At 43.6% G+C, this 22,062-nt stretch overlaps 4 protein-coding genes across 4 annotated transcripts, besides 16 other annotated features; 2 read left to right on the top strand and 2 right to left on the bottom strand.

Moving 5' to 3' along the window:
- Positions 1 to 1,161: 1,161 nt before the first annotated feature.
- Positions 1,162 to 1,187: a microsatellite.
- Positions 1,188 to 2,080: 893 nt separating this feature from the next.
- Positions 2,081 to 2,105: a microsatellite.
- A 239-nt stretch (positions 2,106 to 2,344) lies between these two features.
- Positions 2,345 to 2,364: a microsatellite.
- A 283-nt stretch (positions 2,365 to 2,647) lies between these two features.
- Positions 2,648 to 5,157, bottom strand: PVX_094925 (hypothetical protein, conserved; the record flags this gene model as incomplete). Its single annotated transcript, XM_001614403.1, has 2 exons — positions 2,648 to 5,029; positions 5,119 to 5,157. 2 exons carry the CDS (start codon positions 5,155 to 5,157, stop codon positions 2,648 to 2,650), a joined length of 2,421 nt encoding a protein of 806 aa, XP_001614453.1.
- Positions 4,131 to 4,169: a microsatellite.
- Positions 4,546 to 4,572: a microsatellite.
- Positions 4,574 to 4,602: a microsatellite.
- Positions 4,774 to 4,801: a microsatellite.
- Positions 5,158 to 5,933: 776 nt separating the features above from the next.
- Positions 5,934 to 5,956: a microsatellite.
- Positions 5,957 to 6,745: 789 nt separating this feature from the next.
- Positions 6,746 to 6,767: a microsatellite.
- A 287-nt stretch (positions 6,768 to 7,054) lies between these two features.
- Positions 7,055 to 11,866, bottom strand: PVX_094920 (hypothetical protein, conserved; the record flags this gene model as incomplete). Its single annotated transcript, XM_001614402.1, has 1 exon — positions 7,055 to 11,866. The coding sequence occupies one exon, from the start codon at positions 11,864 to 11,866 to the stop codon at positions 7,055 to 7,057; it is 4,812 nt and encodes a 1,603-aa protein (XP_001614452.1).
- Positions 7,859 to 7,955: a microsatellite.
- Positions 9,334 to 9,379: a microsatellite.
- Positions 11,867 to 13,167: 1,301 nt separating the features above from the next.
- Positions 13,168 to 13,243: a microsatellite.
- Positions 13,244 to 14,220: 977 nt separating this feature from the next.
- Positions 14,221 to 14,244: a microsatellite.
- A 112-nt stretch (positions 14,245 to 14,356) lies between these two features.
- Positions 14,357 to 16,143, top strand: PVX_094915 (GDP-L-fucose synthetase, putative; the record flags this gene model as incomplete). Its single annotated transcript, XM_001614401.1, has 6 exons — positions 14,357 to 14,704; positions 15,031 to 15,313; positions 15,471 to 15,647; positions 15,739 to 15,803; positions 15,923 to 15,958; positions 16,072 to 16,143. 6 exons carry the CDS (start codon positions 14,357 to 14,359, stop codon positions 16,141 to 16,143), a joined length of 981 nt encoding a protein of 326 aa, XP_001614451.1.
- Positions 16,144 to 16,386: 243 nt separating this feature from the next.
- Positions 16,387 to 16,413: a microsatellite.
- Positions 16,414 to 16,453: a microsatellite.
- A 325-nt stretch (positions 16,454 to 16,778) lies between these two features.
- Positions 16,779 to 16,821: a microsatellite.
- A 1,899-nt stretch (positions 16,822 to 18,720) lies between these two features.
- Positions 18,721 to 21,915, top strand: PVX_094910 (initiation factor 2 subunit family, putative; the record flags this gene model as incomplete). Its single annotated transcript, XM_001614400.1, has 1 exon — positions 18,721 to 21,915. The coding sequence occupies one exon, from the start codon at positions 18,721 to 18,723 to the stop codon at positions 21,913 to 21,915; it is 3,195 nt and encodes a 1,064-aa protein (XP_001614450.1).
- Between the last annotated feature and the right edge of the window lie 147 nt (positions 21,916 to 22,062).

Raw genomic sequence — 22,062 nt, 5'->3', positions numbered from 1 at the left:
GGAGCTGTGCCCTCATCACACAGCGAACGTGTGGATCAGGGAAACGACGAAATCCAAAACGAGCAGGCTACATACAAAAGGGGGGCACGCGCAGGAGCGCATGTGTACGCATACGTGCGTGCATATGTGAACATGTATGCACGTATGCAGGTACTAAATGCTGACAATCTGTTTGCTCATATCATTTGGCTTTCAAGCGTAGCACCCTCACGAACAAAATTTCATGCATATACGAGCGCATTCAACTAAAAGGGGAAATGTAAAAAAAAAAAAAAAAAAAAAAAACTCCGCAGTCCTGGTTTAACTCAGTAATGGTCGCTCGGTAGAAAGCTTTCTGCACGTAAGGGGGAAATGTAAAACAAAAGGATGAAGCGAAAAGGGCAAAGGCAAAGCGTGCCGCTTAAAAGGTGCGGTTTGACGTGCCGTATAAATCGTGCGCTTTAAAATGAGAAGGGCTAACCCACTGCATGTGCCCTCCCATTTGCATATGTACATCACATACGGGGGTGAAAAAAAAAGCCAACCGACGGGTGCGACTGGCGCAACGGGTGTGACGGGCGCGGCTGACGCAGCGTGCTTACAGTTCGGTGATGGAAATGAAACAAATGCAACCTGGAGATAACTCCACAATTGGTGAACGCATACATGTAGCTACGAACGAGGCAAAGCATGCGCGCATGTGTTACGCACAAGTGGGGAGAGATACACATGCACGGACGTATGTATGCGTTTATATAGCAATTCTGAATGGCGTTAAATGCACAAAATGTAGATAAAGGGCAGCTACACTGAGGAGGAAAGCTCCTTGAGCGCAGCGAAGGGGAATTTTCTCATTTAACGAAATGCTCGCGCCTGGTTACCCTTACGAGCAATTGCGTGAAAGCTTGCGTTCGGACATATGCGCGTTAAGCATTTTGTTTCCGCTCGTTCATACGTATAGCATGTGCATACATATGTTCCCTTTATGATGGCAGGGGAAGGAGCCAATTTTTTTTAACGTTCTTTGTGTGCAGGAAGAAGGAAAAGAAAAATACACGAATGTGTTGTGGAGCAAGTGTTTCGCGCTGAAAGAAAAGGGGACACGCGGATGCAATATGTATAGGCATGCTCTGTGTATTCATGTATACACGCACATTTGCATATAATGCTTAAACGTCCACCCCCAGTGTGGGAACAGCTCTACATAAATGGGGGGTAACGCGAACTGCAGGGAAAAAAGAACATTCGTGAAACAAAAACGGATGGCACAATTTGGCGCTACTCAAACGGAGGGGTGAAAACGCGCTGCTCGGCGGAAAAAATGAACAAAATTGTGTTAAGCGGGGGAAACGCAGCTCTGCTTCAACGTCGATTTATGCATTTCGCTTCGCTTCGTTATGATTCGCCATGATTTGGTTCGCTATGCTTTTTTTTTTTTTTTTTTTTTTCTTCACACATGGTATGCCACTCGAGCCTCCCGCTGATGAAGAACATGACTTGAAAACACTTTCCAAAAAAAAAAAAAAAAAACATTCCCCTTTACTTTAGCAAGGTATGCGTAAGGCATTACTACCCTTACGCTGTGGATGTAATTCTACTTCCCCCTATGCACATGTGGAACGAAGCGAGGAACAACTAAATTAGCACCCCTCCCAAGGAATGCACATGTAGAGGGATATTGACTGGGGGGGGAAAAAAAAAATAAAAGAACCCCTTCTTTATGCATACCACAAAATTAACCACGTTGTGATGTGCACAAAGTGGCCGCGAAATGTTCTCCGCACCCCTCCCCTGAGGTTAAGAAAAACGCAGATAGCGATGGTTAAGTAGTAGGGGTAAATAGCTATCCCTTTTTTTATGCCCATCATTTTTGCGAAATGGAAAAGACAACCGTATGTGGAGAGGGCCACGTTGCGCGAATTTTTTCACGCAGAATGAGTGGCCACCCAGTTTGCAGAGACGCCAGCACATTTGACATGTAGTTCCTATGCTAATGAACTCCGTTTTGTTCTTTATGCATACATGTATATATATACACATATATATGTATGCACATATTTGCCTCCCTCGCGGCCGCTTCACCAGCACAGTGCAGACACACACCGCAAATACACACTGCAATTATACTGCAATTTTTTTTGCTGTGAAACGTGTACTTCTGTACGCATAGGTATACACTTATCTGCACATAACATGTATGCTGCTAAGAAACTGTTTGTTTTTTTTTTTTTCTTTTTTTTCTTTTATTCCTTCAAGTGGTCCATTTAACAAATGCTGCTTAAACAATATGTGCAGGGAAAAAAAACAAAAATGAAATGGGCCCCCGCCAAAAAAAAAGGAAGGCCCCAAGTGGAGGTGCCCACATGGTGAACATACAAAAAGGGGTGCACCATTTATAACTTCAAAAGGGTGAGAAAGACAAAATGACGAATCGGTAAAATGATGGGGTGAAGTTCGAAAAAAGGCAGGGGGCAAAATATGCCTCCAAAATTGGGTTCCCCCAAACAAGGCCAAAATCGTAAAAATGGCAATTTTAAATTCTTTTTTTTTTTTTTTTTCACTCTTTTGAGTAAGCTATCCGGTGGAGGTGTTCCCCGTGGGTTCACCCTGGTGGTGCGTAGAGCATTCGCCTGGAGGTTCTACCAAACTTAGGCACACTTCTCTCCTTTTAAACGTTATAGCTGCCCCTTGCATGTGCGCGGGAGGGCGCTCGCGTGCCCTTATTAGAAGATCTGTCCGATTGGCTTAAGTCTATTGAACTAGCAGATTGCGATGAATATATTGCAGTTCCCTCTGAAGAGGAGCCACCATGTTGGCTATAATCGTTACGCGAGTGTGCACCCGTCATGGTCTTGTTACCCATTCTGCCAGATTTTTTTTTTTTTTTTTTTCTCCTCGTTTGTTTAAGCGCCTCACTTTTTGCTGACTTCTTCACACGGAAGGAGCCATTTCTGGTGCCGCCTTTTTGAGACATGGAAGAAACACTGCTCGTTTCAATTAGGGAAGAGGAGGATGACGAGGCGGCCCCCGTTGCCCCTGTTGTCCCCTTTTTGCATTTGCTTCTCTTCCCGCGGATGTGTAGGCGCTCCTTGATACCCGCCAAGTTGATGCTTTGCAAGGCGACTAAAAGGGAGTGGTATATTCTAAGGGCCAGGGACAGACACACGAAGAAGAATTTGATAAAAAAAGGCAACAGCGGAATTAAGGCAGGTGCGAGGATGACCAAAATGGCAATTATGGCAAATTTTTTGATGACATTTTTGATCCGTTTTGTGTAATAATTAACACATTTTTTCATATTAAATAGGTAGCAAAAAATTTCAAAAGTACACTTGCACGTATCGCTATCATCATTTTGGGAAGCTTCCGGTTCGCTGTCATATTTGGTTACACTTGTTTCGACTGTCATTTCTGGTAGTGCTATATCTACCACGTGCACAGTCTCCTTTGATGTTAATAGGAAATCCTCCTTGGAACACTCCTTCCCATTCGAATCGCGAAGAACTGCCTTACACATGGTTTTTATTTCTTTGTTTATTAAAAATTTGATAATAAAATAAAAGGCGTAATTCTTGTTAGCATCAATGAACGCGTTCACAGGGCTGATGGGCCCAATGTGAGTAGCAATTTTCCCCGTCTCCTTATCTGTGCAAATCACATGGCAAGAGAAGTTTGAGCCCACATTGGCGCTGTTATTCCAGGTATGCACAATTAGAACGCAATCTTTTGACTCCGACTGATTAGAAGAACAATTTTTGGGAGTAGTAATATGCGTAATGGTGGCAGTCGAAACAGGCCTAATTTCGTACACCTCCAACGCATTCGTTTCGAACTTAATCTCAACAGAATGATTTCCATTAAATTTATACTCAATGAATTGCGTGTGTGCAGCTGTCTTTGGATTGTAAAATACTTTATTATCTAAATCGTTGGCATCGATTTTTTTATGATTATTGTTAATTTTATCTTTCAAATGGTCAGGCAAAGTGGATGGTTTGTATATCCTCGTCTGTGGTTCCGATGCATATACATTTTTAATTTTATATTTTGAAGCCCCATCTGAATCCATAGCTGCTTTATGCGCATCGTAATATCTCTGAAGGTTTACAGAAATGCAGTGTCCAGGGGGAGCGGCACAGAAGTTCCCATTAGCTGCTCTCCATTTGGTAAGAGACACCCCAAATTTGTCACATGTTTTGCCGCTCAAGTCGAAGAGGTACTTTGGCATCATGAGAGCTTTTCTCAAGCAGGGGTGAATTTCATTGCATACTCCATGATAATCGCATCCTTTCAGAAGGGGGGAATTCTCTTGTAGGCCACAATTCCTAGTAACGTCACTCGCTAAAACGTCTATATCGTGCACCGGAGCAGAAGGAATGAGAATATAATCATTGGACAAATTGACTAAAGTGTTTTTCCCATGGAATTCACTCCTTAGAAGCAACCACAAGTCAAAATAATCGTCTCTAATTTCCGTTATGGAATCATTCAATTCGTATTTCTTCTCCTTTGTAACTAAATCATACGTTTTATTTAAAACGCTACTGACGTCATCATAGGAATATTCCTGCACAGTTATATCCACTTGGGTATTAAATAGTGGGGGGTAATCTATGTCATATACAGCATAGGAGGAGAAATCCATGATGGCACAGTGCCTACTGTAAACGGTGGCCGATTCGGAGAATAGCATATTAAAATAAATGCACTTTAATTTTGACCTCTTTATATCTTTGTTATCCCTAAACAAGTTATACGATTGGCATGAACATGCTTCTCCCTTTATGTATTCAAGAAAATGCGGTGGGAAATCTCCATCTGGGCTGTTTATTTCTTCTATCCTCCGCACGTTACATGTGTATGTGTATTCCTTAATTTCCCTCTCTGAGTATTTTTTAAACTTTTGGTGGTTAAACACGTCCACTACTTCTGTATATTTGAAGGGGATGTCCTTCATATACTTTAGGTAATACAGAATGGTCACGTAGTCCCTTCGAATAGTTAGGAAGTACCCTTTTCCATCCGGCCTCAGCACCTTCAGGCGTAGTACCTACGGGGGGGTGGCGCTTCGTCTTTGTGCGCGACATGTGTGGTGATTCGTCTTTTCGCGCTTCTCCCTTGCGCGCTTCCCACACTCACCGAGTTGTTCGAAACGTCCAGCTGCCCAAACGCAACCATTCTGCACGTGGAGTCGTCCGACGAAGATGTGCACACTTTCTTTTTAGCAAAGGAGTGCGCCACCTGGATGAAGGACACGCTCCTGCCTCCATCCTCCCGTTTGTCTCTTCCAAAAATAGCGCAGCAAAGGAGGAGGACCAAAGATTGGAGTGCCCGCGTGGGCTTCATTTTTGGCTCGCGCTCCTTCTCCTCCTACGTTTTTACTAAGTTTTACGTTATGTCATGAGGGGGGGAGGCGAAGGGAGATCCACAGTTTGCGCATGCGCATGTGGGTGTGTCTATCTGCATGTACGCCTCTACACGCGCACAGACAGGGGGACACCTCCGTGGCCTCACTGCATAACCTTCATACACGGACGAAGCGTGCGTGTATGCCCTTCCCCCAAACTGTAGCAATAGCGGTGTGTAGGCCATCGATTGGTGAGCATTATTTGCAGCTATTCTCACAATTTTTTTTTTAAAAATATTTTTTCCTTTGCTTTGCCCCATTTCTGGCATAGCCCTTCCCACTAAATTGGCTCCCTCGCGTTGTCTCCCTTTTGCATTTTCTCCAACGAGGGAAGAATTGGTACCTTTGCACATCTCCGCGCAGCATAAGATGCCTCTCCCCAGGTCCAATTAATGCGCTTTTTTTTTTTTTTTCGAAAATGGGCAGGCAATCAAATTAGTAATAGACACGATGTGGTGATGCAAAATGGGGTCTGCTGGAACGGTCGAAAAGGCTTCTTTTATTGTCAGCATAGTTTTGCCGCGGAAAGGGGGATGACCAGAGGGTTCTTTACTTCTTTTTTACTTCTTTTTTACTTCTTTTTTAGTTCTTTTTACTTCTTTTTTTTTTTTTTTTTTCGTGGGGGGAGAGCTCCCACTTAAAACGCTTTTTCAACATTGCACACATGCGGCATAGAGGGAGGGAAGCTTAACGGGTGAGGCAAAAAGGATAACGCCCCCCATCGAAGCCCTTCACCAACTTGTTGTGTGTTAAAATGGCTAGTGCCACTGCTTCGTTCAGTAAAAGAAAAAAAAATCACCTTGTAGACGCGTCGCAGTTGTAATTTATACCTATTCGAAGGATCATATGGCGGGTAAAAATCTACATAGCGCAGAATGTTGCAAGAATGACCCTCGTGAAATGCCTCCCTTCTGTTAAGCTGGTTAAGCAGCGCCCTAGTGAAACGCCCTGTTCTGAGTCGAACGAATGGCGCAAGAGCGCGACTGTGTGGTTGGGACGGAGCAGAGCAGTTGCCCCATACTTTCCACACGCCCGTTGGGTATTCTCCCCCATCGAAATTGCTGCCATTTTTCTTTTTATTTAATAAGTTGTAAATGAGCCAATGGTTAAAGTGGAGTGAGAGATGGTGGGAAACACTTTAAAATTGAGCAATAAATCGTAATGCTGTTGAAGGGAAAAGTGCAATGAAAATCTGCTTGCAACAAGCTGCTTCGCGCGCATGCTGCTGCGCGTCTGCACGTGTAGGTACTAATGAGTACGCCCATGCTTGTGTGTATTAGAGCAATCGGTAAAAAAAAAAAAGGGGGCATATGCTTTATCACGTGTTAATTATTTGTGTCGGTACGCACGCGTCCACGCCGCTAAAAAAGCGACCAAATGCACCTGCGCACTGTGTGGTGAACGGCTCGGGGGTATCAGTCGCATCCGAGGAGCCTTTTTCAATTGGGCTTATGCGAACGTGCCTTTCGTGCGGTTCGCGCTGTTCGCGGGGGTGGTGGTGCTTTGTCCGTAAAGGTGGCCCGTGATGTTCGACGGGGGCAATCTGGTTAAGCGGCCGCCTGATAAGCGGCTATCTGGTTAAGCGACCGCCTGCTAAGCTGCCACCTGCTAAGCGGCTATCATGTAGAGCCACCGCCTGCCAAGCTACCGCCTGCTGGGCGCCCCCCTTCACGCGGCGTAGTTGATGTGGTTTTCATTCGGGACGTAGTTAAAGAAGAGGTAGTTGACCCCCTCGTCCAAAATGATGAAGGCGTTTATGGGGATGAACCTGCCCTTGTAGGAAAAGAACTGCTGAGTAGCCCTGATGTCCAAAATGACCTCCAACAAGCTCTGCAAAAAGGCAATATTCAAAACGTTAACAGTCGTCGTGATTATGATGTTTGTCATGGACGGATTATCATTGTAAATGATTAAGCGGTACTCCTTCAGTTCAGCCAGATGCTCGCTTAATTTGGGACTCAAGTCCAAATGGTGCTGCACGATATTGTTCCCAATTTTCCTGTACTCATAATACATATATTTATCTATAGCGCTTCTGGAATATTTCGTGATGAATTCATTTTGGGAAATCTTCAATTTGTAATTATTTGCATCACTTAAGGTTGGTTTGCATAGGATAAATCCGTAGGGGGTCAGCCACGTTTCATTTATCATTCGCTCTGTTAGCACATCTTCCATGTAAACGTATAGCGATTCGTAAATTTCCTTTTCGTTAAATACTATGTTGTTGTATGGCTGGCTATTCAGAATAATATCCTTTTTGGAAGAAAAAAAATTGGAAGTAGAAATTATAGATAGCTCCTTTGCATATTTATTCTTCTTCGAATATTGCTCATGTGAAAATAAAATATGTTTTTCCATAAAGTTGTGAATATTTGCTGGGTTTTCTATGTGTTTGTCAATTTTTTTATTTTGCTTCATTTCGTCTATTTGGAAAATTCCACAGAGATCTTCCACGTACATTATTAGTGAAATTTTTTGCAATAAAAATATGAAGTACTCCATGTCCAGCTTATATTTGTCCTTCAAATTGGAGGAGAAGTAGAGCACCACGCTGTCTTCGTCTAGCTGTTCCTGGAATATGATTTCTTCGTTGTAATTAATTTTCTTCAACCAGTTATCTATGTAATTAACATTTTGGCAGTACTCCCCTGTTTTCCACACATGTACGTTTTTAAAAAAATAAATTAAGTACTTGGCGCTTATCGCTTTTTTCTTCTTGCACGAGAGGGGTTCTCCCATTTTGCTCTGCAGCTTGAGGGACTCCGCAGAATGTTCTTCGCTCTCGTTTACGTTGTTTTGGCTTTCCGCTTGGTCTGCCCCATCGGTTTCGCCTCCCTCACCAGTTTGCTTGTCGCTCGCTTCCTTATCACCCGTGTGCTTGTCGACCACTTCCTTGTCACACTCGCCGGACTCCTTCGCGCGCGCGTCCTTCTCCAAAAAGGCGCACTTCAAACTCACGCAGTCGCTATCGTCCATTTTCTTTTCGCACAGTTGCTTCCCCTCGTGGTCCAGCAGGTTCGTGTGGCGCTTTTTCGCGTTGTAAAAGTCTTCGTGGTTGGGCGGGCTTTTCAACGGAATCCAGTCGCTGTTCCCCATGATTTTGTGCTTCGCGAGGGCTCCCCCGCCCACGCTTCCTCCATCGCTTCCTCCGTCGCTTCCCGCATCTGTGGTTTCATCGCTATCTTCATCGCTTCCATCGCTTCCACCGCTTCCCCCCGTGGAGTGCTTCTCCACAGACTCCAGCTTGGGCACCACGAAGTGGCCCAACTTGGGGCTTCGCTTGCTCGTCCTGCCCTCCACTTTCAGCTTGGAAGAATTAGCGCTCTCCAGAATTTCCAAATCGTGGTCGTCTTTGCCTAGGTTGCTGTACGTGGGGAAAAACTGGTTTCCTATTCGGTACGAATTTATGTAAAATATTTTTGACTTCACTTCGTCAATCAGCACATTCTTAACATCGTGGATGCTCTTCAGGTTCACTGGGGAGGCGTTGTAGTAGATGTTCAGCGTGTCTACGTCGGGGTACTTGAGCTCGTCCGCAAGCTCCCCCCCTCCGTGGTTGCTTCCATGACTGCTTACGCCATTTCCGTCAACTCCGTTTCCTCCAAATCCGCCAACGCGGTTAAGTCCGCTCTTCCCACCAACTGCACTTACAGGCGCAGTGGACGACGCGCTGGAGGCCTTCAAGGGGGGGAAGTACCTGTTGTTGTGGTAGTAGGCCGTCGTGTGAAGGTCCTTACTCTCCAAAATTTTCACAGACGTATCTGAGGATATTTTCCCATTCTTTTTAATATAATTTAGCTTATCCTCCAAAAGAATTAACTGCTCCAGGAGATAATAGGGGGTGAATTTTTCCAAATATTCCGAATTCTTCGACTGGGTAAAGTACCCCTTCAAATTAGACTTATACTGCTTACAGTAGCTGATAATATTATTGGTGTAGGATTTACAAGGGCAAGTGAGTGGTATGGTTTCTTTATTTATATTTAGCAAAGCTAGCAAGCTTTCAAAATTTATGCCATTAAATTCGTAATTTGAATTAGTCGTGACGGTCATGCCATTCTTACGGAAGTGGAAAGACATCTTCTCGTACAACAGCATATCATTATTTACTAGCTCCAGCACATCTGTTATCCCCATGCAGTATGAGGCACATACAGACTCTGTAAACTTCTGAATGAAAATAATCGTTTCGGTTATATTAAACACCTTTAAGGTTTCCATCACTTTTAGGAGATCTTTGAAATTTTCTTTTACTGCATATTCTCTAAAATCGAAGAAATTTAAAAATCCATTTGTTCCATTTTGACCCACTTTAACGTACATGGTGTCTTTGATTTTTTCTGTTGTCTTTTCGTCTACGATGTCTTTCTTTGTTTTCATTTTTCTGCTTTTCATTTCTTTTTTTTTGTATATGGGTCTGCTTTTGTTCGCTTGCCCAAGGCTATTTTTGTCTTCCTTCAGTTCGCTCTTTTTGCTTTCGCTCGGCTCTAGGTAGCCCGCCAGTTCCAGGAGCGTATTTACGAAGAGGTTCGCGGCGCTTTTCTTTGCGTGTTGCTTCTCCGCGTCGTCTCCGTCTGTCACATCCGCGTCTTCGTCTGCCACTTCTTCTGCGTCTTCCTCGTCTGCCACGTCTTCCGCGTCTGCCACTTCTGCTTCTTCCTCTTCTTCCTCTTCTTCGTCTGCCACTTCTTCCTCCTCCTCATCATGGCCTTTTCCCCCTTTCAGGAGCCCGCCCTTCGCTGGCGCACCCTTCCCACTCGGCTGCGCCTTCTTCCCGGTTGGCATGTTGCTGCCCAGCTTGAACATGTAATACGGGTTGTAATACGTATAAGCAAAATCGATGCCTTTTTTTCCCTTTTCCGATGGTGCCTTGTCAGTCGTTTCCTCATCGTCCACGTTCTCCCCATGAATTTTTTTTTTCTTATGGCCATATTTAGGCTTCTTGTTTGGCCCATGCCCTTTGTGAAGAGGCTCATTCTGCAGCTGGTCGTCTTCGTCTGGGTCTTCATCATCGTCATCGTCGCCATTGTCATCATCGTCATCATCGTCACCATCGCCATCACCATCTTCATCATCGTCGTCGTCCCCATTGCTGTCTTCCTTTATTTGATATTTTCCCGCCTTTTTCTTCCCCCACCATCCGTTTTTACCTCCCTTTTTGGCTGCCTTCTTTTTAATATTTTCGTAAATCCCCTTCATTGCTCCCTTATACACATCGTATGGGCCCTCCTTCTGCATGTCCCCTTTTCCATGTACTGGTATCAGCTCCTTCTCCCCGACATAGTACATTTGCTCATCGCCGTGCTTCTTTGGGTGCAGCTTATCACCTGAATATACCTCGGCGTATTCGTAGCTGTCCTTATGAAAGGGCAATAGAGGTGCACCGTATGGGGTGTTGATGTAATTCACGTAGTTCGTGTAGAAATTTACTTTAAATTCTCCAGTGGAGTTGTTATTCAGTTTGATGTTTTTCATGGCTAGCAAGTTTTTCAGCTTTTTCCCCACGTATTTTATTTTCTTCTTGTCTTCCTCATGGTAGGGCTCGTCATGTTCGCCATGCTCATCATGGTCGTAATCGCCATGCTCGCCATGCTCATCATGCTCGTCGAATTCGTAGTGCTCATCGTGGTCGTCCGGATCCCCCTGCGCATCGTATTCTTCGCCATTTTCGTAATCCATATCCTCCGGGTCTTCCTCATGGCCACCGTAGTGGTAGTGATCAGCATATTCAGGCGTCACCGCGTATTCCTGGCTGTGGTCCTGCTGGGCGGGGCCGTCCTTCTGGTGAGGGTGGCTCTCTTGTGCGGGGTCGCCCTCTTGTGGAGGGTCTACCTTCTCGTGAGGGTGGTTCTCTTGTGTGGGGTCTACCTTCTCCTGAGGGTGGCCCTCTTGTGAGGGGCCTTCCTCCTCCTGAGGGTCGCCCTCTTGTGGGGGGTCTACCTTCCCGTGGGACCCCGGCCCTTCCGTGGGGCCATCCGTCTGTTCAGGCTCCTCCCCCTCCATCCCCTGCACCGCCGTTTCATCATATTTGGGGTGCACCAAATTACTATGTACGATTAAATTAATCAAATTGAGTCCCTTCTCGTGAACACTGTCAAAATGTTTCTGGAGGTTTTCCTCGCTGAGGGACTCTACGTCCACGTACACCTCATTTAAAACCCCAGAGAGGTGTAACACCCTTTTGTCCTTATCACTGAAAGATACGTAAATGTGAAAAAATTTTAAAAAATGATCCAAAAATTTGTTAAATTTGTCTGTATCTGTGGGGTGTAAGGTCATATTGTTTATGTTTTCCAATGCTGTGTTTATATCATCTGGTTTTTTATTTTCCGTATTATCGATGAAGGTGTTTTTTAGGAGGGCTAGCAAGGTAGCCCTTTTGTTTGTGTCGTCATCGTTTGTTAATGCATTTTGCCCGGAGAAAAGGAAAAAAGAGAGTAAAATGGAGAGCAAAAAAAGGGGAGTTATTCGTGGCATCGTCACTATTGGTTTGGAAACGAAAGTGTGCAATGTGCAGGTGAAATGTACAGGTGAAATGTGCAGGTGAAATGTGCAGGTGAAAAGGCGCAACGAGGGCGCAAAAGGGGGTGAAGAAGTAAATACTATTAACTTATTTGCAGCTATTTTTGCTCCTTTTTGTGCCCATTATGGGTTCGTACTTTCGGAGAACAGGCTAGCTGAGCTGCGTTTGCTTTATTCTGCTGTATTTCGCCGATCAGCCTTTCGCTTTTCAGCATTTCACTTAGAACACTTCTCACGTGCGTTTCCCTCCTTTCACCTTCGATTCCATTTTATTGGAACGAACGTTTGCGAAACTGCGCGTATCCACCCAAAAGAAAGTTCGCCTGGGAAAAATTCGCCTGGGAAAAATTCGCCTGGAAAAAATCCACCTTAAAAATGTTCACCTTAAAAATACTCACCTTTTCACATTAGACTACGGAGAAGGCATTCCTTTTAGATTTTTATTAGCGGGAAATTGGAGAAAAAAAAAAAAATAATAATAAAATAATAAAATACAGTGTGCTGATCCGAGATAAGAATTTTTTTTTTTTTTTTTTTTTTTTTTCCCGTGTGTTGATCTGAGATTTGATCTGCAATTTGATCTGTCACTTGGGCCACCATTTGATCTGCGTTCATTTGTGTGCCTTTTTGGCATCGTGCCGCGCTTGAAAGGCAGGTGTGTGAGATCACTTGCTAACCAGGGGGGAGGGAGTGAACTCCGCAAAAGGGCATTTGTTCGCCTCGCTTTGGTTGGGCGAACCGGCAAGTTGGACGGAAAAAAAATTAGCAAAATGAACCAGGCGAACAGGTGAGCAGGTGAACAGATGAACAGTGAAACAAAATGAAATAACCCGCATGTATCAATCTATTACACCCGAGATGAAGCGCAATTTGCGAACACCAGGCGCGCAAAGAGCTAAATTGAATACGCTATTGGGCGCGCTAATTACTCACACTAATCGCTCGCACTAATCGCTCCCACTTTATTTCCTTTCCTTTCATGCGAAATGTGTAAATCTGCCAGGCAGCGTATTTCCCTTTTCGGTTTCTGTTTCCTTTACCGTTCTGCTTGTCAAAATTGGTGCTTTTTTTGTTAATTTGAAGAAGGGTCTGCTAAACCGTTCAGGTTCGTTTCAACTTTTTTTTTTTTTTACACATTAAACGTGAAGTGAAAAAAAGTTACTTTTTCAGAGTGGCGAACACGTAGCCGTTGGCACAAAAAAACGATCAGCCATTCCGGCGAGTATACTTTTTTTTTTTTTAAAAAGTTAATATTTGGGGAAAGCATACCATGCTAAATGAGATGGCGCATGAGTAGCCAAAAAAAAGAGGCCATTTTAACTGTTCCAAGTTTATCAAATTGGAAGTAAATTAAGGTGTACTTTTGGCGCAATTTTCTTTCTGTTGTGATGGGGATCCTCCTCCTGGGGTGGAACGCCCCAAATGAAGTTTGCTAGCTTTTTTTTTTTTTTTTTTTTTTTTTGATCAAGAGAAAATTAAAAAAAAATTAAAAAGAAATTAATCCGAACTGTGTCAACACTGTTTTGTTTCTACACTCGCGTAAATGTACACAATGCTCGTAACTGTTGCCTTACATTTGCAGCAAACAGGGGCAACCACCACTTCACCATGAAAGATCGTTCAGGTGCTAGTCCACCTCCAACGGCTGTCAACAGTACAATGCAGTTTTTAAGCAGTGCTGGCTTTGTTTTGCAGGCTGCGTTTTTTTTTTTTTTTTTTTTGTCTCCCCATTTTAACATTTTAAAAGGAATACACATGGACTGCCTCTTTCCAGTTAGGACTTCCCCCATCACAGCAACAAACTACAGTTTTCCCCTTCAAGGGGGTGTGACGAATTGTTCACTTTTGGGTCAACCAAGAGGTAACACGATGTATATGCATTTATTTACACACCATTTTGTGTGCGCAAAAGGGGAAAAGTATGTCCAATATATTTTTTTTTGCTCTTCCCCCCATGGATTTATTACCGTTTTTACGCCATTCAGTTTTCTTTCCCATTCCATGTTTTTCCTTTTTCCGTTTTCCACACCCACTTTTTAACGTCTAGCAAAGGGGTAAAATGGGTCTGCCCAACTTCGCCTGCCCTAACCCGCAAGCGGGAAATTGGCAGGAAATTTGGCATGAAAATTTGCACGAAATTTAGCGTGCAATTTTTTCCAAGCAGAAATTAAAAAAAAAAAAAAAAAAGCCATAATAATTTCGCACAGTGAGGTTACGCAATACACAATTAAAAAGAACTGACCGGTTTGACACAAAACCAGTGTTTCCCTCTGCCACAATATGTTATACGGGGTATACCCACTTTTACCATTCCTATAAGGCCATATTCGTTCGCGCCAACTGGTATGCAACTTTTTGGGATGTACTTCTGATCATTCCAAGGAGTGACGCGTAATAAAGTGTATGCCCCTTTGATTTGTTCTCCGTTTTTTTTCTTATCACACGATGGTAAGGGTTTGCCTGGTAACTGGGGGCACCGGGTTGCTAGGAAATAGTTTACGGGAAGTAATAAAAAAGGAAACCCCTCATTTTGTAGAAAATGAAAATGAGATAATTGTAAACTCTGGGGATAACAACGTAATTAAGAAATATATTTTTCTAAGTTCAAAAATGTGTGATTTAAAAAATTTTGATGAAGCGCAACAATTTTTCGAAAAAAACGAAATTACAGACATCGTGCATTTTGCGGCATGTGTAGGTGGTCTGTACGCAAATAAAAACAACAACCTGCAGTTTCTGGTGGACAACTTGGAGATTAACCTAAACGTGGTTAAACTCTGCCACAGGTATTCGGTACGGCGGGGGGGAAAAGGATAGAAGTCATACGCAAGTGTGCTCGTGCGATTGTACGTACCTATGTATATATGCACACGTGAATGGGGCGAACCGCTACATGCTCAAGTGGGGGGTCCCCCGAATATGTCAAATTTGGCACACGTTTGCTTAAAGAGTCCGTCTCAAATGGGGAAAAAAATATATGTGCAAAAAACTACTGTATAGTCTAGGAAAAAAATATAAAGACTTGGTGAAAGACCAGCACAACGAACTCAGCGTGGAAGCTTCGTCTTCTGAGCAAAAGACAAAAAATAACTCTCCTTTTTTCCATTCCAATGTTGTAGATTACGAGAGGAATATTCACCCTGTCCACTTGCGTCTTCCCAGAAAAGTGCACTTTACCTTTAACTGAAGAAGACATACATGAGGGAAGGTGCCACCTGAGCAACGAAGGATACAGCATGTCGAAAAGAGTTCTGGAAGTGATGGTCAGATTTTACAGAGAAAAATACAACTACCAGTGGATCTGCATAATACCCACAAATGTGTATGGCAAATACGACAATTTTAACTTAGCCTCTTCGCACGTAGTGCCTTCTATTATTCATAAGATTTATTTGGCAAAAGGTAGTTCAAAAGTTTTGCTGCTTTTAAGGGAAGGGGGGGGGCACTTCTGTCTTGCGAAACGGGACATAAAAATGGTTACATGTGCATACACACATATATATATATATATATATATATATACATACGTGCGTATGTGTGTTTTTTTCTCCCCCCTCAGTGAACAACACCGACGTGCGGCTCATGGGCGATGGGACGGCTGTCCGCCAATTCATTTACAACAGAGACGTAGCCACCATTTTGCTCTACATCCTCAACACGTATTATTGCAAGCATTTCACGATAGTTAAGGATGAAATTTGCAGCGTTATATTCTCCACTAATTTGCCTTCAAACGGTACGCACGTAACATGTGCTCAAAAATGTGCATGTGTATTTTTGAGTAAAATTTCCCCACAACAGTGTTGCCCCGTTCGTCACTTCGGCAGAATTGACCATTAAGGAGTTGGCCGAGAAAATTAAACGTTTCCTAAAATTCGACAAAGAAGTATTGGTTCGTCCGTAAAAAAAAAAAAAAAAAAAAAGAAAAAGTATATATATATATATATACATATATATATCGAAAAAGAAAACTGCTTAAAATGAACAAAAATTGAACCCCCTTTTGCTTAGTTCGACGAAACAGCGGATAACGGAATTCACCGGAAGGTTTCAACATAACAACGAATGGGATGTTCCATAAAAAAGGGAGTTTTTCAGTCACACGCGTTTATCTCCACGGTGAAAAAATATTTTTTTTTTTTTTTTTTTTTCTTTTTTAGACATCGAGCAACGACAAGTTAATGAGAATTCTGGATAACTCTTTCGCGTTTACTGACATGGACAAGGGTTAAATAAAGATGAAAAAAAAAAAAAAAAATAACGTAAAAATGAAGTAAAAACTCTGCAACGCTGCTCAGTTTGTAATCCAAGCGAACTGAAAGAGCGCGTTATGAGCTGCCCCCTTCCTTAACATATGTAACGCATTTATAATGCGCAATGCGCCTTTGCAGGTTTGGAAGAAACGATCGATTGGTTCATTGGCGCGTACGAGAGCGTAAGAAGGTGACATTTCGGCGATGGCAAGTTTGCAGGCTCGCCTTTCACACACAGGGTGTGTTGTTTTTCCAAACCATTTTGCTCAGTTTATCCACCTTCACTGCAATTATTTGACAACTAACGAACTTTTGTAGAGTGCCAAAAAAGAAAACTGACGTGCGAGAGGCCTCCACCCCACGCGAATTTGTACTTTCCAAAGTTTATTTCCAAGGGGGGAAAAATAAATAAAAAAAAATACACATAAAAATGTATACACACCATCTTAACCGCTCCGCAAACGGAGCGTACAACACTGTGCGAAGCATTTGTGAAAAAAGAAAAAAAAAAATGCCGCTTTAAGGATTCGAAAGCACAAATGAATTGAACGGGGGAGTGACACATATGCCCTGCATACGTGCACGACATTTATGCTATGCGTTCCACATATATCCTTTGGGACGAGCTGAACCTGTGCTATGCTCCCCGTTTGAAGCTTAAACCGGTGATGCGTAAAAAAGGGGGCACTTCTCTTTTGCACTTTACAAGCAAATTGCGAAGCGCAGACGGGGGTAAAGAAGCTATTTTATTTTTCCTTTCCGGAAGGCAATTCGCGATTAAACAAAATTTACACATATTTACAAATTCACGAATGTGTATTTTTTTCAAAGTTGGCCCTCTAACATTTTACATTTTTTGCTGCCACACATAAAGCATACTTTTCCACTTGGGGGGTTTCACTATCTTTAAAATTTCTCTACACCTGGTAAATTGTTTATGGACCCTTTTTTGTCATTGCGCGGGTTTTCTCACGAGAAAAATAACATCCGTTTCGTCGTTACAATTGGGTATATAAACAGATAGTTACAAGTTCTCCTTTTTTTTTTTTTTTTTTTTTTTCCCCATTTTGCTATCTCATCTTTACATGGTCTGATCGCCCGTAACAAAATTGACCGTCCTGCAGTCTCCACCCCTTTTTTGCCGCATTTTTTTTCAGGCAAAAATTTCACTTTCGTGTAAATTTCGTGGAGAGGAGAAAAGCGCACACCAGACTGCCCCCCGCCGCGATGGCTTGCCATTCTGCATAAATGTACATATTTCGCAAGTGCAAGAAAAGTAGCAAAGTGTGGGGGTAAATTGTGGAAGTGCAGCTGTGGAGGTGAAGCTGTGGAGGTGAAACTGCGGAAGTAAAACCGTGAGCGATGTTTTAAGTGGAATAACCGGAATGGCATTTTTTTCTCTCGATGTAAAAATTGTTGCCACTTTTGCAGCATGTGGACGGTCAAAAAAAAGTACAGATAAATCCACCAATGGCATTTTTTTTTTTTTCACATTTTAGCCCAAAAAGTGACTATGCATTTTTCCCATAAATGCATGAAGGTAGAGGGTCCTACAAAACATGTAATTGCGAAATTGTACGACATATAAATCGTCCACAAGCAGGCGTTTTAAAACAAAACGTAGAGAATGTTTTTTTTTTTTTTTTTACCATCTCGTTCGCAGTTATAACTGCGTTTACGTGAGCGTTTTTAAAAAATTTAATGTACTCCATGTAGCACACATTTGTAACTGAATTGAAGCAACATTTTTTTTGTTATATGGTACATGTGGCAGTTCTTCCTCTTCTTACTCCTCTTCCTCTTATTGTTCCTCTTATTATTCCGCTTATTATTCCTCTTACTATTCCTCTTTTTTTTTTTTTTTTTTTTTTCTCCTTCCGAGCACTGCTAAGCCGACTGAAGATACTTTCACCAGCTGGTGTAACTTTGTTTTACCTTTGCCTACGTCATTTGCGAAAATGTTTTCCTGTGAGCGTTTAACCCTTTTTGCGCCACGCATATTGTATCACGCGTGTACGCACGACTGCACGTATGACTGCGCGCCAGCGTGCTTGTACATGTAAAAGGGTACACGTGGAAGCATCGCTAAGGAGAGAGGCCCCTAGAGATGTAGGCCCTTTGACCCGCCATGCGTTTATCTGCAAATGTTCATATATAATTACACAGGGCATATAATAACCCCTCTGTGGTGCTGCATATTTTTGCTTGTTATGCGCATGTTCGTTCGTTCGTGTGGCTGCTAGCTCGCCATCACGATGCACGCGCTGATGCGCGCGTTTCGCCCTTCTCACATGTGACAATCTCGTGCAGGCCAGCACAGTTGCGGGTGGGCGGGGGTTCCTTTGCGCGCCTCCGCCCGCGAGCATAAGTGTACTTGTATCCACAAAGCTGACCCATCTGAGGCTCCTACCGCTTCTAATACTTCCGGCGTTCTGACGCTTCTGACGCTTATAACACTTCTAAACCTTCTAACACTTCTGACGCACTTGTCGCCATTTTCCCGTTAACCCGTGTTTATCCCTTTAAACGGCCCGCACAACCCCCCATGGGTACAAAATGGAAGATAAACCGTACGTAACGTTTCACAAGAGAAAAAAAACAAGAGCGAATGCAAAAGTGAGCAGAGAAAAAATAAAGAAGAACTTTTTAAGAAATGAGAAATTCATCCGAGTTTCAACGAGGAGTAAAAGCTCGACGAAGAAAACGTTTTTACATACCCTGTTCAAAAGTTTTATCAAGCCGTATAATGAGAAGAACACCGTGTTTTACTCCATTCTGTGTATAATTAATAATATCTACAAATGCCACTACTTTTCGAAGCACCGCTGCTTGATTTGCAAGCCGCTGCATGAAAGGAGCGCGTCCGTATTGCAGGGGGGAGGTGCTTACTATGATGGTTGCGACGGGGAGGACAGCGCGTCTGCGTCTGCCAGGGGTTCCCTCACCGCGTGCGCCAGTTTGTCCTCCACCGCGTCCACCACCGCGTCCACCACGGCATCCACTACGGCGTCCACTACCGCTTCGTCAATCGCTTCCTCCACCGCATCCACCACCGCCACGGTGACCTTCCCCTACGACATCTACTACAACTTGCGCAAAATAAACTTGATTGAGTCTGGCAAACTGAAGAGCAGCGTGAGTGGCGGTAAATCGGAAGGGAGCCGCCAATCGGGGGAGAAGGAAAGTTCAGAGGCAGAACCGAACAGAGGGGTGTTACCGGTGGATGCAGCGAAAAGGAAGGTGGCGGAGGGGGGAAGTGAGAGTGGAATTGAGGCCACACGTAGAGTAACAACTGAGGGGGTAAATACCCCTGTTGGGGAAAGAAGCGCAAGGGAATGCCCCCACCCAGAGAACAGACCCACTCAGCAAGTGGATGGAGCAAAGGCGAATGCCCCGAATAACAGGACCAAACCAAGCGCAACGGCGGTGAGGAAAAACGTCTCCGTTACTGATAAGGAAGTTTCGCCAATCAGCGGACCGATCCAGAATTTCATAAGTGCAAAGTTAAACCTGACGAATGTGCAGCACTACTACTTCCTCTCACATGATAAGGAGCAGTTTGAAGATCTCTACAATTTCGATGTGTTCCAAAAAATAAATATATTTGACAGAATTTTACTTGACTTAAACCAAAATGAAATACACCCCAATGTGTTAAGGACTGGAATTTTTTTTAACAAATATTTTAACAACAGCCACAATGATAGAAATGTGGATTTGCTAACAGCATTGAAGTCCTTTATTAAGGACTACTCCCTCCCTCCCTATGAGCCCATTAATAGGCATATGAAAATTGTAATAGACAAGGAGATAAATTACATAATAATGTGCAAAAAACATAGCATCAGCATGGGGGAAGTAATCAGATGGTTTAAAAATATGATTGCGGAGCATATAGGAAAGAATATTCTAGAGCAGACCAAGGTGATAATTACCAACAATATTAATAATTATATAAGAACCAAAATTGTTATTCCATCGATTCACATTTCTAACTACGTGGCGGAGCACATCATTTCTCAGAATGACATTTTGCTAATCTACACCTTTGACTATGATGTATATTTGTCTATAGTAAAGGCGAAGAGAAGTGGAAAACAGTTTGAAATAATTTTGGTCGACTCGGAACCTTATAAAAATTCGAATGATATTAAATTGTATACCAAACTTGGGATCCCAGTTACGTACACATTAATTGGGGCCCTTTTTTATAATATAAAGAATTGCACCAAAGTGCTTCTAGGGATCGATGCCATTATACATAACAGCGTTTATGCCTACGTGGGTACCAGCATCATATGCATGATGGCTCACCTTAGCAATGTGCTGGTGTATATCGCTTGTGAGACCTACAAAATTAGCAACAAGATTATCATTGACAGCTTTAGCATAAATAATATTAACAACAATTTGGACATTTACGATTACATATACATGCACCACCACCCGCACCACAGACACCACAGCCACTACGACCACTACCGGCATCGGCAGAAGCAGCAGGGGCAGCATCAGGCGCAGCATCAATCGCATCCACCGCAGCATGCGGCCGCCCAGAGAAGCGCCCCCAAAAGGAACAAGTGCCTGGACCATGGGGTCATCTTTAACCGGAAGTTAAACACCTTCATAAATTCCTACGCTGACATAAGCTCCAACGCCGTCCTTTTTAATAATCGCAAAACTGGCACAGGAGGCGGGCCGCCCAGCAAGCCCATTATCAAGTATTTCGCCGTAGAAGCAAGGAAAAAACGGCCAGGTGCTTTTTCCCCCCCGAGTAGGCGATCAAACCGCGGGCAGGAAAAGTTCTACCCATCAGAAGTAGCGCCACCTCCCTCCATTCATGGCAGCCCAAACGGGATTCTTCTCAAAGGGGATTTTAAAACAAATTGTCAACCAAGTGAATCGGAGGATCACCCCGGGGGCAGCCATCCAGAAGTCCCCAAAACGAAGAGCGATTCCTCCCCGAGTAGCTGCAATGCATTTCTCAAATGTGTAGACGCTACACGCAGCGGAGGGGACGCCTCCACATTGTTCCCCAAGCACGACGAGCCGAGTAGAGAAACTCCCATTCAGACGAAGCAGGAATGCCCCCACGAGGGGGAAGAAGCAAGTACCAGTTGGAAGAGCCAAGTTGCCGGAAGGGGGCCCGGGAAAGAAGTCAAAATAGTTACCACCGCAAGTGTACTTACAACGAGAAGTACAAGCAAGGTAGGATCCACCAAGGGGATACTGAAACCGCCCGGAAGAACATCCAACGAAAATAAAAATGAAAAAAGTAACTCCCTTATAAGTGGTAAGCAGAATTGTGGAAACGTCCCCAGTGACGGTAAAAATGCTGTTAAAAAGAATAGAGTTTTTTTTAACCTTAAAAATGACAAAAGTAGTTACCCCCCCAGTTTTAACAGCCACGTTGGTGCCCCTTCGAATAACTTGAGCGCGCACATTGAATCCTGCGAAAGTGACGAAGAAAAAATATGCTGCAACAGCATTTGTGATTCTATTTGTACCTCCATTGGAAATATGAACATAAAGAATGTCTGCACAGATACTCATAACGAGACGAACCTTTTCAGCTCCGTCCAGTCGCACATCAGCAAAATTAATTCCACCACGGACAAGTCTTTTTACGTTGCCAACATATGCAATGACGTCACTCCGCTGAAGCACATCAGCTATATCGTCACGGAGGTGGGCTTGTACACCAGCGCAAACAGGAACGCCCTAAGGGTGTTCGTCCAGAATAACGTCTAGCACGTCTGCGCGCGAGCGGGTGTGGAAGTGGGCGCGTGTGTGGGTCTTCACATGAGTACTTCTTCACTTCTTCACACCTGCACACCTCTACGCAGGAGTGCACGCGTGCCTTCCCCGCTACTTTTCTTTTTTTTAGTGTCCCTCACC

This window comes from Plasmodium vivax, chromosome 8, assembly GCF_000002415.2.
Source record: "Plasmodium vivax chromosome 8, whole genome shotgun sequence".
Lineage (NCBI taxonomy): Eukaryota > Apicomplexa > Aconoidasida > Haemosporida > Plasmodiidae > Plasmodium > Plasmodium vivax.
This window is presented reverse-complemented; position numbering and strand designations above follow the sequence as displayed.